Source organism: Pseudonaja textilis, chromosome 2 (genome assembly GCF_049901715.1).
Source record: "Pseudonaja textilis isolate UNSWEBS1 chromosome 2, rPseTex1.2, whole genome shotgun sequence".
Taxonomy (NCBI): Eukaryota; Metazoa; Chordata; class Lepidosauria; order Squamata; family Elapidae; genus Pseudonaja; species Pseudonaja textilis.
The window spans coordinates 231,699,440-231,716,976 of NC_141991.1; the positions used below are offsets into that span (position 1 = coordinate 231,699,440).

The 17,537-nt window shown below is 40.0% G+C and overlaps 2 protein-coding genes across 3 annotated transcripts in view; both read right to left on the reverse strand.

The window, feature by feature from the left end:
* Positions 1-546: 546 nt before the first annotated feature.
* On the reverse strand, positions 547-10,316 carry SETD9 (SET domain containing 9). Of its 2 annotated transcripts, none has more exons than XM_026716796.2 (6): positions 10,139-10,316; positions 6,806-7,173; positions 6,309-6,432; positions 2,202-2,317; positions 1,843-1,948; positions 547-1,662 (listed from the first exon to the last, which is right to left on the reverse strand). In XM_026716796.2, exons 1-6 carry the CDS (start codon positions 10,222-10,224, stop codon positions 1,575-1,577), a joined length of 888 nt encoding a protein of 295 aa, XP_026572581.1. In that variant the 5' UTR covers positions 10,225-10,316; the 3' UTR covers positions 547-1,574. The 2 variants fall into 2 exon arrangements, with proteins under 2 accessions (XP_026572581.1, XP_026572589.1); XM_026716804.2 differs by lacking the exon at positions 10,139-10,316 and adding an exon at positions 8,977-9,116.
* Positions 10,317-14,114: 3,798 nt separating this feature from the next.
* The window catches only part of MAP3K1 (mitogen-activated protein kinase kinase kinase 1), a 63,981-nt gene continuing 60,558 nt past the window's right edge, over positions 14,115-17,537 (reverse strand). The window contains exon 20 of the mRNA XM_026716783.2: positions 14,115-17,064. Coding sequence (XP_026572568.1) covers positions 16,915-17,064 — 150 coding nt within the window. The 3' untranslated portion in view covers positions 14,115-16,914. The remainder of the gene's footprint in view (positions 17,065-17,537) is intronic.

A 17,537-nucleotide genomic window follows, 5' to 3' on the forward strand; every position in this document is an offset into this window, starting at 1 on the left:
AAGTGCAGAAGGCAGTTCCTCATCACTGACCAGCTGCAGCTGCATGTTTTCCCCACCTAAAGCCTCAGGGATGTCCTGCTGCCGCTGTGCTTCAGCCAAATCCCTTTCAGACAACTGCTTGGAGCCATTGACCAATTCCCCTCCAGATGTGCCTTGAACTGGTTCATCCTCTTCGGAGCTGACATCTGGCGAAGTATCTGGGAAGCGTCCGGGAAAGTAATCACATAAACATATTCCACTTTTCTTTTCATGACATGGATATGTTTATTTGACAAGCTATAGTCTCTAGATTCTCTAAAATTCTCTGAATTGTGATTTCTAATGTGATGGAAGGAATATTATTAAATAAATGGGATGTAATTGTATACCTGAACCCCCAAAACATGATAAACCACTGCTTTATATTATTATACAGATGACCTTAAAAAAAAGTTGAACAAATGTATTGGGTGTTCTTAGGGATCAGAGGTAAGCTTCATTAACTTTAATGGGAATAACATCAAGAAAAACTTGATAAGATTACAGTATTGAAGTGGACTTCAAAAATATATGCATTAAGCAATTTATTTTTGAGCTATGAAATTTCAAAATCAACATAATGATGCATTTGCAATGCAATTTGGTAAAAGTGACACAGGTAGTACTCATCAAAAACTTTCTACAGAAAATATAGATATATCAACAGCTCTCAACAATATTAATTCATTATATGGGGAATATTAATGTAGTATTTGTTGCAATCACACTGGAAAAAAGTTTTCAGAAATCTACCTAAATTTCATATCTTTAAAAATAGTTTAAAATGGACACAATATCTACTTTTAACAGGTTTGTTTCTATGTCTTTTTATTGGATTTAATGTATCAAAATCGATCTCAAAACTCATTTATTTCAAAATTGATCTCAAAACTCATTTATTTGAAAGCAAAATGTTTATCTACTCATCTAAATCTTTTCTGTACAGAATTCCAAGGACCGTTGATGAGAATAAGGATTCAACTATAATGACTTTCTGCAGCTATAAGTCTAGAGAATGGATGGGTTCTCTTTCTAAAGAATTGCAGTGCAGCCTGCACGTGGATTTGTTATTTCTGTTTGTGAGTGTCAGACAGAACATATTTTTTCATAAAGTATAAGCAATTTTTTGGTTTATATTTTTTAAGTTAACTAAATGGACAAAATTCTTTTAACAATAGTAAAAGAAATGATAAAGCCATTCAAAACCCAAAATATGAAATGTGTTAAATCCAATACATTTAAAAGACAACAGAGGGAGACAATGAACAACATGAAGTCTCTATGCTGGAGCCAGGTACACAGGGGAACACTGTTTATTTCAACTCTTGTACTGGTGTTTGTGTAGCAAGCATTTCCCAAATAAGTTATGTCCCATATTAATCCACAAAGTTTAAATTTCAACCAAAGCTTTCAGATAGGCTGTTTAAAAAACCCAACAAAGTTGACTTAGTAAATATATAATTGAAGCCATGACCTAACTCTCAATAAAAATTTTGTATTCTTTGTTAAAAGATACCACATTTGGTTTAATCACTGTAAAAATCCATAGTTGACCATCAAGAAATAACTGTGTAATAGTTCGAAAAAAGTTCTTCTCCTGGGCCAATATTTCGGAGAGCTACCAAAACCACACATCTCAAGGGCCTGCAGATTGAATAGTGCAGAAAAAGAAGATGGTCTCTCAATTGTGCATTGATATTTTTAACAACGCAAGCAAATTTTCCTGTTACAATCTTGACATATCCTTCTTCAAATATTTGAGAATGCTTAACTATTTAAATTATTAAATTATTCCAGAAATATTCAAAAATACAAATTTCTCACCTTTCTATTTCATGGCTATATTTTATGTTTGGAAGATACTGTTTAAATTCTACCGGAAAACATTTAGGTATGTTCAGTTCCTGATAGCAAACATTTGCTTCTTTTTCTGAAGGAAAAAGAGAAGTATCTTAAGCGAAAAAGAGAATATTAATATATTTCTGAATTTATTCAAGTAAACAATCCCTTTACTATCTAAGCCATTCTTCAGGAGATGAGTAGACTTTTCTCTGATGTAGAATAAACCTCCACTATTTGCAGAAACTATAAATGAAAACCCACTAACAATATTTTGGCAGACTAACAACATGCATAACAATTTCAATTTTTAAATCTAACCAAAGGAGAAAAATTGGCCTTACCTGATGAACAATTATTGACATATTGTCCCACAGCCAGTGGATTCTGCATAGCAGTTGTAAGCCAAAAGACATCACACATTTTTAAAGGACCAATTTGATCTCTTTTGCTGCATGACCTAAATGATATTATAACATTAGCCATAACATTCTTTTTTGATTGCTTCTTGGACAGTTACAAATTACATTCACTTCAGAGATGGTATTCAGCAGGTTCTGACCAGTTCTGGAGAACCGAATAGTGGACATTTTGAGTAGTTCAAAGAATCGGCAAATACCACCTCTGCCTGGAGACTTTACAGTATCCTTCCCCTTCCACACCCACCAAGCCACGCCCACAGAACTGGTAGTAAAAATATTTGAATCCTACCACTGATTCACTTGCTAGAGCTGAATTACTGTACCCAACAGACATACATCCTTTCAATGGTGGAGCTAAATATTTGTTTCTGCAAACTATAGCAGAGATGGTGTGATACTAATGACTTGTTTTAGATTCTTTTAAATTAAAAGAATTAGAATTTTAATTCTGAAAATCTGCATTCTGAACTACTAGAATAACTGTCTTTTTTGCTGGTCTCAAAATGCTGAGTACAGTCAAAACATAGCATGTGACAATCAGCCTGTCCTTCAGATGAAGAGTGCAAGAAACTGCATTCAATTAGTGCCGTACTCTGAACTGCCACTATGATTCCTCTCCAACAAAAAGGAAAGAAAATAACGTATAAGCACTCCTGTCATTCTGTAATTTTATTATATCCTGTAGAAATCAATACAAATAGCATTTTATCCACCAACTACCTATTAGCAATTATCTTGGCCAGAAATTGTGGCACCAGGAAGTAAGTGTGCTTTATTTGTTAGCTTAAATGTTGAAACATTTAACAAGAGACATACACGTGTTTCTCACAAAATAAGGCCAGGCATTGTTTTTTTTTGACCCTCGAAAAAATGGCTAGGCCATCTTTTTTGGGGTGACTTAATTTCCACCAACCCTTGCAATCTCGGGCGGGCAGGAGGCGACAGCTTGGATGTTGACCTCGGCATTGGTGGGCACTTCGTATCGGGAGACCTTCCACCACCGTTGCTTTCCCTTCTCCCCATGCTGCCGCGGCTTTTAGAGCAATGCCGCAGCGTTTGGCGCAGCCACACAGAATTTGGCGCAGCCATGTGGGGCTGGCCAGGGTTCCTCCCTGCAACCGGAGCCCGGGGGAGACACAACTTCAGGCATTTGGAGCAGCCACGCGGCGTTTGGCACAGCCATGCATGGCCAGTCAGGGCTTCTCCCTGCAACTGGGGCCCAGTGGAGACACTCGGCTTCAGGCGCTCCTGTCGCCGCCGTCCCGGGAATCATTTGAAAGCAAAGCCCACTCTTTTAAAAACGATGCCCTACTACGACAAAGCCTCCCCTGCCCGAGAGGGCAGCCCAACCCCACGTGGGGAGGTGGATCTCCTGGGGCCGCAGCGCAGGATCGGCCCACCCCAGGAGAAGCGCCAAGCCGCCATCCCTGCCTGGTGCTGGGCAGAACACGAACAGCTTTGCCTAGGGTGTCCAGCGCAGCTGACAGATGGGCCCTCCTTCCTGGCAGCAGAGCTCCCGCCAAGGCGAGTGCCTCCCCGCTGGGCTCTCCGCTCATCCCACAAAGGCCGCGCCGGAGCCAGGTGGGCTGGGCAGAGCCAGGAAAGTGAGCCATGGCTGCGCACCCGCCTGCCAAGCGAAAAAGCCAGGTCGACCTGAGCCTGGCTTCCTTCCCAAGTCCCTCCAGCCCGACCCCAAAGGGGCCACTGGGAGAGGCCGCCCAAGGCAGTGATAGCATCCACCCAGCCCTGGACAGGGAGGCAAAGTGACGGCCCATGCCACGTCCTCCGAGCTGAGCCCCACCGAGCGCCTTTGCCCGATGCCCATGCGGCTGCAGCGTTTGGAGCTGCCGGCGCATTTGGAGAAGTGTGGGGACGGGGACGGTCTGAGCGAGGGGTGGAAAGGACGGGTGGTTTTGGGATCTCTCCGCCGAACCTGCCGGCCAGGGAAGCAGCGCTGCCATCGCCTTTCCTCCCTGTCCGCAGATGGGTGGGCGCTATTACAGCCTCGGGCAGCCTCTCCCGGTGGCCCCTTCAGGTTCGGGCTGGAGGGACTTGGGAAGCCAAGCTTGGGTCAGCCCGGCTCTTTCACTTGGCAGGCGGATGTGCACCCACAGCTCACTTTCCCAGCTCTGCCCAGCCCACCTGGTTCTGGTGCGGCCCTGGCGGGATGAGCGGAGGGCCCAGCAGGAAGGCGCTCACTGCCTTGGCAAGAGCTCCACCGCTGGGCAGGAGGGGCCACCTGTCAGCTGCACTGGGCGCCCCAGGTGAAGCTCTTCGCGCTCTGCCTGGCACCAGGCAGGGATGGCGGCTGGGTGCTTCTCCCGGGCTGGACCAATCCTGTGCTGCAGCCCCGGGAGATTCGCCTCCTCACGTGGGGTTGGACTGCCCTCTCGGGCAGGGAGGCTTTGTCGTAGTAGGGCATTGTTTTTAAAAGAATGGGCTTTGCCTTCGAACGATGCCCGGGACGGCGGCGACAGGAGCGCCTGAAGCCGAGTGTCTCCACTGGGCCCTGGTTGCAGGGAGAAGCCCTGACTGGCCATGCATGGCTGTGCCAAATGCCGCGTGGCTGCGCCAAATGCCGCGGCATTGCTCTAAAAGCCGTGGCAGCACGGGGAGAAGGGAAAACAATGGTGGTGGAAGGTCTCCCAATACGAAGCGCCCCACCAACCCCGAGGTCAACACAGGCAGCACCATATCCGGGTATGCAACAAAAGTACTTCCTAACGGCAAGCCCCCTCTGCCATTCCCCCCATTTCGTATGTTTAATATAGGCCTTAATTTGGGGGGAGGGGCTTAATTTCATTTTATGCCTATAAAACATGCTGGGACTTTCTATTGGGTGAGGCCGTATTGTTGGAGAAACACGGTACACATCACTTACACAAAACACAAATACACAAACCCTAGTGATTATTGTTTGATTACGTGCCATCACTTCTTCTCCAGGATGATCTGTTCCCAACCTAGTCCTCTAAGCCTTACAACAATGCACCTATAATCACTGTAACGGTGTCCATCCACCTTGCTGCTGGTCATCCTCTTCTTTTAATTCTTTCCTTCCTTTTCCGGCATTAGTCTTTTCCACTGAGCTAGGTTTTAGTATAATATGTCCAAAGTATGATAATTTGAGTCTCGGCATTTATGCCTTGAACATTTCTAACATTGGCATTGTAGTTTTCAGCCACAAGCAGCATATTTTGCTTGCATATTCTGTCACTTTCATCTTACATTTGATCATTAAATTCATAAACCTCTTTTTCCGCATTAGTGGTTGAGGCAAAAATCATAAACTTATGATTATAAGCTGCCCAGGGTTACCATGTGATAAGATGGGTGGCCAATATAAATAAATTTAGACAATGTCATACCACAAGATTCTCTAATTAGTATTAATCAGTTGTTCATTGCATAATAACCTGGTATTGTCTTTAATTACGTTTTCTTAACTATGTAATTAAATACCATTCCTTGTTTTTCATGTCTGAGAAGAAAACAATTTGATCTTAATTGAAAGTCTCCAATTTTACTCCCATCTCAATTCATAAACGTCTATGGAGATTCCCAGTCATCCCAGTCATGGTTGTCCCAAAGGTGCTTTTTCAAGAGACAACTATACTTTCTGGTTTTTCTTTAGCAGAGTTGAAGAAGCTTCTTGGATAAGAAGTGAAACATCTTCAAAGAAAAACCAGAAAGGCCAGTTGCCTCTTGAAAAAGCAATTTTGGGACGATCTCAATTCACAGTTACTTACTCTGCTAATATGTAATATATTCAACTTTCAGCTGTGTTGAGCTTTCCTGTTACAACTTTAATTTGTGGATTTTTCTTTTTCTGCAAGGCAAAATCAGCAACTAGATATCCCAAAGGCTTCAATTTAGTTATTTCATACCCACTTTGTATTCTGAAGATCCATAGCAATTCCTTGGTAGCATATTGAATACTACCTGAACTTTATATGGTATAAACATTGGGAATAATTATTAATTGCTCCTTATTTATATTAATATTTACTCAATGCTAGTATGCCTTACCTGTATATAGCCTTTGAGATTCCTCTATTATTTCCATCAATAAGTACACCATCGATACACCTAAATATAAATGGATTGCCAATGGATTGAAAAAAGATGGGTTCATGATTTTCATAGACTGTACCTGTTTTTTTTAAAAAGCAGCTATTTTAGATCCTTATGTATATATTTCTTATCTATATGTAATGAATTAAACATAGCTATTCTTCAATGGAGCAACAACTGAAGTCCTGGAATCCAGGACTCAATTCAGAAAGTGTTGAGTTTGTGGCTTGCAAACAGTTGGGTTGCTTTATTAAGACATGAAACCATTAATCATCCTTCCATCCATCTACCCACCTATCCATCCATCCACCTTCCCAAACCTTCTAAAGTGTCCTCCACATATAAACATTAAATCAAGGATTAAACCTAAAGCTATGATCTGCTGCACCACCTGATGAATGAAATGTAAGGCGGTTTCTATATGAATTTATATGAAAATAATATTTCCATACCAGGATACATTGATACGACTGTTCCTTCTGGAACAAACCCTTTTGCTACAAAAACTCCTATTCCAGCTGACTCCAGTGAACTGGGTTGTCGAATAATGTTGAATCCTAGTGTGCTGAACAGAACTTCTTCTGGATTAAGGGCTCTTTGGCATTCTTGATCATTGGATATTGCTTTGGGTATTATTTGGGATTGCACTGAATGTATTTCTGGATATTTCAATTTAATTTCTGGAATTAGGTCCAAAAGGCACATTTGTCTGCTCAAGTCATTTACAAACAAAGATCTAAATGTTTTCAGTAATGTTTGAAGAACATTTTCATCAGAAGCAATTTTGTCTTTAGATTCTTCTGGCACAAACCGCAAAGTCCTGAAGTAAGATAGGAGGAAAAGGTAAAAGAATTGTCACGGTTTAAAATTTGTAGGGAAGGAAGCATACAGAAATATTTTTATTTTTTTTATAAGAAAATTTTGTTAAATTGTTAATGATTATAATTTCCAAAACATGGCTAGTGTGATATCAAACAGAGACAGATAGACAGGATGTCCACTCCTATACATCATCTAGGCCAGAGACCTTAACTGGATTCTCCTCAGCACCTGTTAATGCCTGAAAAGGTCCTGTATTCCCCCAACCTACCTTAAAAAAAAGCCCTGGAATGGCTGGTCTGGAAAAATAGTTTGTAATCTCATCTGTCTTGTGTTGAGATTCCTAGGCAAATAACTGATTTCAATGGCTTGTGTTTCTCCCACCAGAGGCGAAAACAAAACAAAGGCTTCAGTGCAGCATTTCCCAATCTTTTCGGCTCCAGAAGGTGGTGGGGATGGCAATGCTGGGGGAATGATTTTGCGCGCGCACAGTGGCAAATTGGAAGACCAAGGATAGGAGACTCCCTTGTTTTAGAATAAAATTGATGCATTTGTAGTTGTTCAATTTCTAATTAGCTAAATTGTAATGTATGGCCCACAGCAGTTTCTCTAAATTTCAGATGTTAACAAAGTTACTGGCTGATAATGAAGATGATGTATTCAATGTATATGCTATCCAATTCCCAGTGATTCTGGGCAGCTTACAATTGTTAAAATATGTTTTAAAACCCAAATAATACCGAAACATAAAAACAGCACAAATCAAAGGGACAATGATGGCTGTTGTGGTTCGCCGGCAGCAGGTGCGTATGACAGCGATCTCTGAGTACGTGGACTCACATGAGGGCCCTGCGTGTGATGCAGGGATGGGGCCAGGACTATCGGAGAGGGGGGGTGCTGCCTTCGGAGCTTGTGAAGTCTGGCAACAGTGATGCAGAGGACCCCAAGGAGCCTGTGCCCAGTGCGCACAGGGCTCCTTGAAGGAAAGAGCAGCTGCAGCAGCAAGGGCGACTCGGGAGTAAAGCTGCAAGGTGATGGCCCTTCCCATAAGGGATAAAAACCAGCCCTCAGGGGTTGGGTTCTTTGCAAAAAGCAAAGAAGTTCTTTCAACTTCAAGTTCTTGTGGAAGTCCCGTCTGTTCTGGTTCGTGTTTGGAGACTTTTGGTTTGGAATATTTCTCTGCAATTAATCTTGTATTCTTGGCAGCCTTTCATAACCTTGAAAGGGATTGCTCTTATTTAGTTTTAATGACTCTTTGCTGTGAATGAACAGAATTCAGAGATGCATTAAAAAGGTTTGCTTTTATATATACTTTGTGTTTCTTTGATTTGAATGAGGTTTGGGTCAGAACAATGGCAGAGGGAAGAAAAAGGAAGGAAGAGACATCAATCCAGAGATGGTATTCAGCAGGTTCTGACCAGAGAACTGGTAGCGGAAATTTTGAGTAGTTTGGAGAACCGGCAAATACCACCTCTGACTGGAGATTTTACATTATTCTTCCCCTGCTACGCCCACCAAGCCATGCCCACAGAACGGGTAGTAAAGAAATTTGAATCCCACCACTGCATCAATCATCCTGTCCAAAGAGTTAGAGAAAAAGCCAGGCCCTTCAAAATCCCAGTAGGTGGGGAAGTTTGAATTTCAGGGGAACCACATTCCAGAGGACAGGCCCTACTATGGAGGAAGCGCATTCCAAGGTTCTAATAGGTGACACTATTTCAATACCAGAGTGAACCATTCAGACAGATACTATGGGAGAATCAAAGCCTTAGTCAATGTAGCTAGCAAAGCAGTTGCAATTTACCTCTTATCTGCAAATTACTATATCCCCATAGTGACTAGAGTTCAGAGATGTGGAATTACAATCCCTGGTCTCCTTGGGATGCAACAGCAGTTCTGTTAGTTCTCTCCAGGTATTGATGAAATCAAAATGCCCACAAACCATATGGTACTCTAAATTTGTGAGCTACACAAACATGCACATCATTCTCCCTGTTTCAACTCTTTTAGTTGGCAGTTATGATTAATTTGTATTTGATAAACATCACCTTTGCCTTCGTGTGAGGAAAAGTAGGGACAAGAATCACTTCTAATGAAAACATATTTCAAACAAAGAGACTTAATTACTCAATATAATCTAACTATTCTATTGATGACTGGATTAAGAGTAGGATATTGTAGGGCAAATTCCTCCCGCCCCCCAATTTAAAACTGATAATTTGTGATCAGTGTCAAAGAGAAATGTTTATAAAATAAACATGTTTCGTAAATCTCAGTTGCAAGCATTAGTATCCTATTAGACAATAAAAATTCTTTGAGTGTGAAAATATAAGACTGCAATTCCCTACAACTTTACTCAGTATATTAAACCAAACATTTTCATCTTGCTATATGTATTAGTTTTCAAGGAAACCAAAAACCAATTCAAACTTCTCTTATTACAGACACCTGTCTGTTAATTCAGAAATCACACAGGTTGGAGAGAAAAACCCAATTAAACCGAACATGAACTGCTGTCAGTATAGAATTGTCCTCATATACCAGAAATTCTCCCTTTTGAGTTTTAATTACTCTTCAAAGTTAATGAGTTACTTAATCGTACTTATGAAGAGAATGTGTGCCTTTAAAAAAAAAACACCATCATATATGGAGAGACGGGCGCAGATTGTTAAAACAAAGATTTCTATCAGAAAGCGGAAATATTGGTACTGAAAAGAGAGGAAGGAAGGAAGGAAGGAAAAGGTTTAGTAATATGGATAAGGAAGAAAGAGAAAGATTAAGCTTCGATCCGGTTGCAAAATTCTGGCGAGAACGGGATGGCAGTAATGCGATCCTTCGGAATTCCGCAGCCCAGATCCCGCAGCCTTCGAACAGCGCCCGCAGGAATCCCGCAAAGGGTGTTCCCGGTTTCTCTGTATCGTTCTCCCCCCGAACGGGGCCCTTCCTTACGCGGCCCTCGCCCTCACCTGCGCTTATGGCGGAGATTAAGCGCGATCCAGGGCACGAAGCGGTACTTGTAGGTCTCCCAGCTCCTCCGCAACCTGCCTATCATGGCGGGGCCGTGCCTGCAAACCGCCCCGCCGCCCGAAAGCAGGAGAAGGCCCGCCGCAGGGGGGGAATAAAAGTGTGTGTGTGAACGTGTTTCCGCCAATCTCGAAGGCGGCTCTTAATTTCTCGGTGGGGGACGGGACTAATCTGCCTTTCGCCCATATGCTTCGACGTGATGGGGGACATAACCCCAAATAAAAGCGCTTAATCCCAACTCGCCCCTCGTAAAAAAACAAAACCCCAAACCCTCCAGTTGTCGGCCTCCGCAATTCGGGGAAAGAATCCTCCGGAACCAAACTCGACACGGGCAGAGTTTCCCGGGACGCGTTTGAGGGAGGGATGCTGGCCATCTCGGGAGCAAGTTTGCGCTCTGCTTTCTGTGCCAGTCTGGGGCAGATCCGAATGGTGGGCAACAATTGTCGCGCATTCTTTGCAGGCTGGCTTAGGAGCGGAATACTTGGGTTTCGGGTTAAAGGCTTGTGCGGTCAGGCCTCCTGTGAGCAGTGGAGTTTTCGAGAGGTCCTAGCGATTAGGAGTGCTTGTAGCAACAGCCAGCCGTGGCTGGCACGAAAGTTTATGAGTTAAAATCCTGATTTTTCGAAAGTTAGTTGAACTAATTAGAACTTTTTAGTACAGGTAGTCCTCGACTTACAACGGCCCCGAAAAAAGGGACCAAAGTGTACAACCACTCTGTGTGACAACTAATTGCTCTATTGCTCCCTGTGACTGTTTTTCAGTTGCAACCTTTGCAGCATCCCCATAATCATGGAATCAAAATACGGATGCTTGGAAGCTGGTTCATATTTAGGACCAATGCTGTGTGCCAAAATCATGTGGGTCGTCTTTTGCGACCTTCCAACAAGCAAAAGTTAATAGGGAAACCAGATTCACTTAGCAACCAGGTTACTAACTGATTAAGTACAGTGATTCATTGAGTCGTAAAATGGGGTGAAGCTCACTTAACAAATGTTTCACTTAACAACAGAAATTTTTGGCTGCATTATGATTGTAAGTCAAGGGTTACCTGTAGTTCCCCCCTTTCAATTGAATAAGAGAATGAAGACCCATGAACCTTTTTTTCCTTCTTGTTGTGGAGCAGATACTATGAAACTTCCTGCCCCTTGAAATTTGATCAGCTTTTTAATGTAATCATTTAATCAACCAGCTAATCAACAATTTTATTTATTCATTTAAAAATATTTATATAGCCTCCCAGCTTTCCACTGTGAACCTTCACAAAACTTTTAAAAAATCAGAGTGTTTCAGAGATATTGTCTTTTTTTGTTTTGTCCGTTTTCTGATTTTTTTTGTTGCAGTATTTTTAATATATATTTTGTTCAGATTGTAAGCCTCTGCATCTGTCAACTGAAAATTGAATGAATACTATTTACTAGTTATAAATAATAAAGGGGTAGTTCCCCCCATATTTTAACAGAAAAGCAAGCAAAGAAACAGGGAAAGGTGGAAGGAAAGAGAATCAACAGCAGAGTGGTAGTGGGTATAGGCATTGGGAGACCAGGTTAGAGGCAGCTATTGATGAAGACAAATGTATGTAGGTGTTAAGAGTTGACACAGACTTGAAGGCACATAACCAGTCAATGCCTACTGAATTGATATCATATAATGCTGAATTCCAGCTTTTCAGTTAGTTAACATGGCAATCATTGTGGGCACAGGTATATTTTATGGAAATTAATTCAATAAGCAATGAAAATGCTTGGCAAATTATGTCACATAGTATGAATCACAAATCAGAGATATTCACAAAAACCAGAGTACTGCCAAGCTGCACTCTCTACTTTCCTATGTAAAAAAGCCTTCGGAGCCAGAAGTCACACCATGTTGAGAAATTCTGAAAAGTGATAGACATACCCTTTTTGGTTTCCCAGACCTTTGAGTAGAGCACTTAGTTGGTTGCTGCATAGCAGATTCTGCCTTCTGCATTTGTTGACTTCACCTGATCCTTTGGACTGTGTTGTATATAAAGAATGTCTCACTTGGTAGGTACTATGTGTGCACGAAGAGGTTGCCTGTCATCAGTAGGATTCAAGCAGCCTTCGGGCAAAGAAAGGTTAGGGTTTCTTTCTTAAAAGAAAGGTTAGGGTTATGAAGGGGCTCCTTTTGCTGAAGAATCACAACAGCAGTGCTTCACCTCTTGCACACTCCTTCAAGAAGCCAAGGAGACATTCCTCAATACTGCTGTGCTCTCCTGGACCCTTGGTCACCCTCCATTCAGCTGAAGCTGATAATCTTGGCAGTCTTATCATCCCACTAGGTGGCCAAAGAGAGTAAGCATCCTGCCCAGCCCTCCAATTTGTCTTCAAGAGCTTTATTTAAATGCATGTAGTCCTTGACTTACAACTGTTTGTTCAATGATGATTCATAGCTACTATGGCAGTCTCAGAAAAAGTGTTTTATGACTTGTACTCACACTCACTCACATCACCCTCATGGTCACGTGATCACAATTTGGGCACTTGGCACCGAGATCATCTTTTTGTATAGGGACAGCATCACAGTCACATGACCACAATTTGCAACATTTTTAAAATTGGTTTTTGACAAAAAAATTTTGGGAAACTGGATTTGCTTAATGACCATGTGATTTGCTTAACAACCACAGTGATTCATTTTATAAGTACCATAAAAATGGCTGTAAAATCAGCTCCAGTCATCTTTGAGTCCAAAATGTGGTTTTAAGTCAAGGGCTACCTGGTTTCAAATTAAAGGCCACAGAACTCTTAAACAACTCTGGTAAGTTTACAGTTACAGATCACCAAACTATAAAAACAGATACAAATCATACATGCAGAAGATTTAAGAACATTTTGCATAAAGACTCAAGAATCACTCTACTTCAAGCCCTTGGAGAATAATAGCCAGGTTTCCAATGACTTTCTGAATATCATTGGGATGGGAGCCACATAGGACTCCCGCTTGGGTGGGGGGTTGGACTAGATGACCTATAAGTACCTTCCAACTCTGATTATGTGTTATCTGACTCTGAAGGATGCTATTCCATAGGTTGACCCTACAACAAAGATCAGAAATGTGTAAAATGCTACTTGGCACGGTGTGCATTCTGACAGAATGTTGCTGCCAAGACCTCTTAATCAATCTTCTGCCATCTATGTGAGAAACAGCAAATGCTGCAAAGTAGCTTTTTCATTCTTTATGAAAGAGATGTCCTTATGATTTTCCCTCACCTCAATGCTTAGAGATTCTGCTATAGACATAGGAGGTATGGGCTTTGGGACTCATATAGGTAGAAGAGGGAAGGAAAGGTTGAATATAATCTTATAGGACAGCTAATTTGTCCAGAAGCTACAGCCATAAAGTGAGATCTCACAGGTCCATCAGATGTACACTCAAAGCTGAATTGATCTTAGAATTTGCTTCCACGCTGCCAGGATGAGCCAGTAGGAAAGTCTGAAATTTCTGCAGTTACTTTTATAAAGAGCAAATTTCAATCCAAAATAAATATGAAACAAGAATGAGCATGGTAGTCTTAAAAAATAAAATCTAAATTCCAAGAATTATGAAAAACTAAAGCAAGTTCCCAGTTCCAATTAAAAATTCAATTTTATAAAGCTGCAAGCTTCTATCACTGCAACCCCAACAAAATCAGTAGTTTTTAATTCATGGGGCATCACATTCATTGATGGGTTTGAAACTTTAAGAATCCTTACCCTACAGGAATATGTAGATAAAGCAGTTTAGATTTTTGTTATAGCAATTGTTCCAAATACAAAGTGTTTCTAAGACCAAGAAACAAACAATGACATCCTTACTTGCAGGCACTTTTCAGACCACAGAACAAGTGACAGGATCTTGTTTGCTTAAAGCAAAATACATATAATACAGTAATTCTAGGAAGTAATAAAGTCAAGGTAATTGCCATCAAAAAAGGACAAGTTTTGTCCAAAATCTTTTATTTACTATAAAGACAAAACCACCAAAATAGGTACAAATTATACTATAAAATTGTTCAAAGGGGTAAAAACTTTTAATTAAAATATCTTGATATATTTAAAATAACAAAGAATATAATGAAGCCAAATTTTCTTAACCCAGAGATCTTTAAAATTTACTTGCACAATAAGGTGCCCTTAAGCCCTGGAACTCTTAGGAATCAGTCACATAGCAAATATAATTTCAATGTGAAAGTGAACTTTGGTAGAAGAAAATCTATAGGATACCTGAGGTAGTAGAAACTGGAATAAACAGCAGTAGACATTATTTACAACTTAGGTACCAAATAACATTAAGAGCACAAAAATAATTACATAATACAATTTTCAGTCCAGCTTTGATCCAAAGAAAATAAGATTACATCACATCTGCATTTAAAAACACAATTACCAGCAAGCGGAAGAAAATGCAAACAAACTCGAAGAATGCTTTTAGACACCCAGAGGTGGTCCAAGTTTGATATGTGAAAGACATGGTGATCTACAAGGATAATACTGATTAGCTGAGGTTTGTCAGTTTATATAATTGACATTTAAGTCCAAAGTGGTATTTATCTGACAAGCGATCTTCCAGTACATGAGTTGGCAAGAATGCATCCTTTAAAGCTTGCACAGAAGAGACTTAAAAACAAATATGATTGGAATAAAGACAAATTCTAAACTGTCAAGAAACAAGTCAAATACAAACAAAGCTACAAAACTTCACATTTAGATTTTTTTAACTCTTCAAAGTCTCCCAATAATAAAAAAAGCAAAGGAATGTAACATTTCAAGAAGAAATACACATCCACCATTAATGACATTGCTCTTGATTAACTTTAGCATGGTCATTGTGTAAACCTCTATTAACTTTGTTTCCAATTTTTAAAAATTGTACATTGCCTAAATTGTACAGTATTATAGCTTATCAAGTTTGTCCTGAGCCTTTGAGCATAATTTGATCATAATTTCTGATCAATATTTCAACTGGCTTCTGAAGAGTTAAAATTGGAACAGTTATTTTAACAAAAGTTGATTAAACACAGTCAAAACTTTACTTCAAAAAAATTGTCAGAAAGTAAAAGAAGAGCTGCCATTTTCCTTCAATATTCCATTCATCAGAATTTAAAAACCTGCCATTGAAATAATCAATGACACATTTGTTAAAAAGATGTTCTGCATCCTTCATGCAAAAATATTTCTTCAAGGCTGTTTAATTTCATTGAGTAAGTTTTTCAATGGCTCTTTTCCATTTTAAAAAATAGTTCCCAATAACTTAATTATCAACTATTATGTATTTATTTTTCATATTTCCACCCTGCCATAATCCAAACTGTAAATGATGGGGCTGTGCAAGGATCATGCTTCAAGGCCACAAGGTCAGCTTGTTATGAGACAAGTTGTCTCGTCTGTCCTGTATTGCTATGATGTCATGCCCACTGACTCATTCCCATTTTTGGAACCTCTCCATTTGTTATTAAGAGAAGACACCTAAATAAGCAAGAGTGTCTTGTCCTGTTTTTTGTTTTAATCAAAATAGGATTCTATTTTCGGGAAAGGCTATTATTCTGAGGATAAAGTCACAGTTTGTAGAAACTGCTCTTGGGGGTTTCAGGTTTGGCTCTTTACAAGTAAGTGCCCATGATGTATTTCTCCTTATCTGAATGGGTTCACGCCAAATCAGAACACAGCCCCAGTAAAAAGATGACAAATGGCATAAGGAAAACAGCAGGAAAAACAGCAAACATAATGCAATGCTAAGAGTAAGGCTGAATTTAAAGCTTCAGCTTTAAATAGAATAGAAGTTGGGTATCAGAAGGCAGTATGACACAATACTCCTTTCTACCACAATTTTACCATGAGCTGTGATATTAAAAAGGGCTTCAAAACAGAACATTCACTTGGTCCTTGGCTATGAAGTTCTGTTATTCAAAAAAACTTGTGCACTCCTACCCCAATAACACATCTTGTTAAAAACACTGACTCAAGGGCAGCATTTTATTGCAGGTTTCAAACCAATTTTAACCATATTCTTTTACAGTAAGCTGTCCAGCAATATTTAGCTTGAACTTAATTCTAGCTATTTGGGTTTCTTTTAAAAACATTTTTCCCTGAATGTGAAGAAAATATAAAATGAAACTACACAGTGGTAACTTCCAAAGGACAGTTACAGGACTAATAGTAAGTAAATGAATGACATCTGCCATACTTAGTGACTCTAAAGCAGGCAAAGGTGATTTTAAAACTATCCAAATTTTCCTTTTCCACATAAAGAACAAGCTTCACCATAATGTAGACATGAACTTTCTTGAAAATGGATTGTTGAAATTTGCATGTACTGAAAAAAAAAATAGTGATGCATTTTTAAATGGCTCTTTAGCCACTCAACTGCTAATATCTCTGAAGAAATAGGTTTTTTTTTAAAAAAAATCACGTTTTCCACTAAATAATCATGCAGATCTAAAAGAAGAATTGCTTCTCTGTTCATGAACAGAAACATCTTTGAGAAAGGCACAGTTTACATATTTCTGCACAATTTGTGAAATGTTACATATTGAACTTATGTCAAGATCTTGATTTGTCAGTCACATACATATAGGTCCTCTACTGTCCTCAAGTCCTCAAAACATATAATTAAGGCTGGCAGAGCAATTAATACACATTGCCATGCTAACCTGCACAGGAAGACCAGCACTTTATAGTTTCAGTAGCATCAAGTTCAGTGTACCCCCAGGTTTCTACAACTACCACATAGTGCGAAAGACTGGGTGTTTTAACAACTCCCTTGCTGGGGGTCTGTCCTGAGGTTGGAGCTCCAAACATCGAAGTGCCACATCCCTTAAGCCTGGAGTCAAATGCAGTGGGATTGTTGGAGCTGTAGTTGCACTAGCAATCTACAATTAAACAGAAAATAATTATTACACAAAAAGCCCAAAACAACAGATTAGCACAGTTGATTCTCGTTATTTGTAGATTCCATATTTATGAATTTGCCTACTTTCTAAAATTTATTTGTAACAACAAAATCAAGCGTTTGGGTCTTTTGCAATCATTTATGGATATGCAAAACAGAAAAAAATTGAGTTGTTTACACACACATTCCCAGGTGGGGTTTCAGTATCAACAACTTCAAAGTCTGTGGCAACTTGTAGAACAGAACTACCGAAAATCATGAGAATTGACTATATATTGACACTATAAATACATGTGTCTATGGTGGAGAATATCTGTATACTTTGCAACAGATTTTCAAACTGTTCAGTAATTAATCCCTGAGACACAGTAGGCAGGAAGGAAGGAAAACATATTTCTTCTGTTTTTCTTTTCTTTTTCTTTTTAACTGCTATTTTTTAAACTACTGGAATTT

Coding starts and splice junctions, on each gene's coding strand:
- SETD9 (XM_026716796.2), bottom strand. CDS start 10,224: ATGATAGGCAGGTTGCGGAGGAGCTGGGAGACCTACAAGTACCGCTTC. Junction 7,174..10,138: donor AATCTCCGCCATAAGCGCAG/GTGAGGGCGAGG, acceptor ATCTTACTTCAG/GACTTTGCGGTTTGTGCCAG. Junction 1,949..2,201: donor TGTCAATAATTGTTCATCAG/GTAAGGCCAATT, acceptor TTTTTCCTTCAG/AAAAAGAAGCAAATGTTTGC.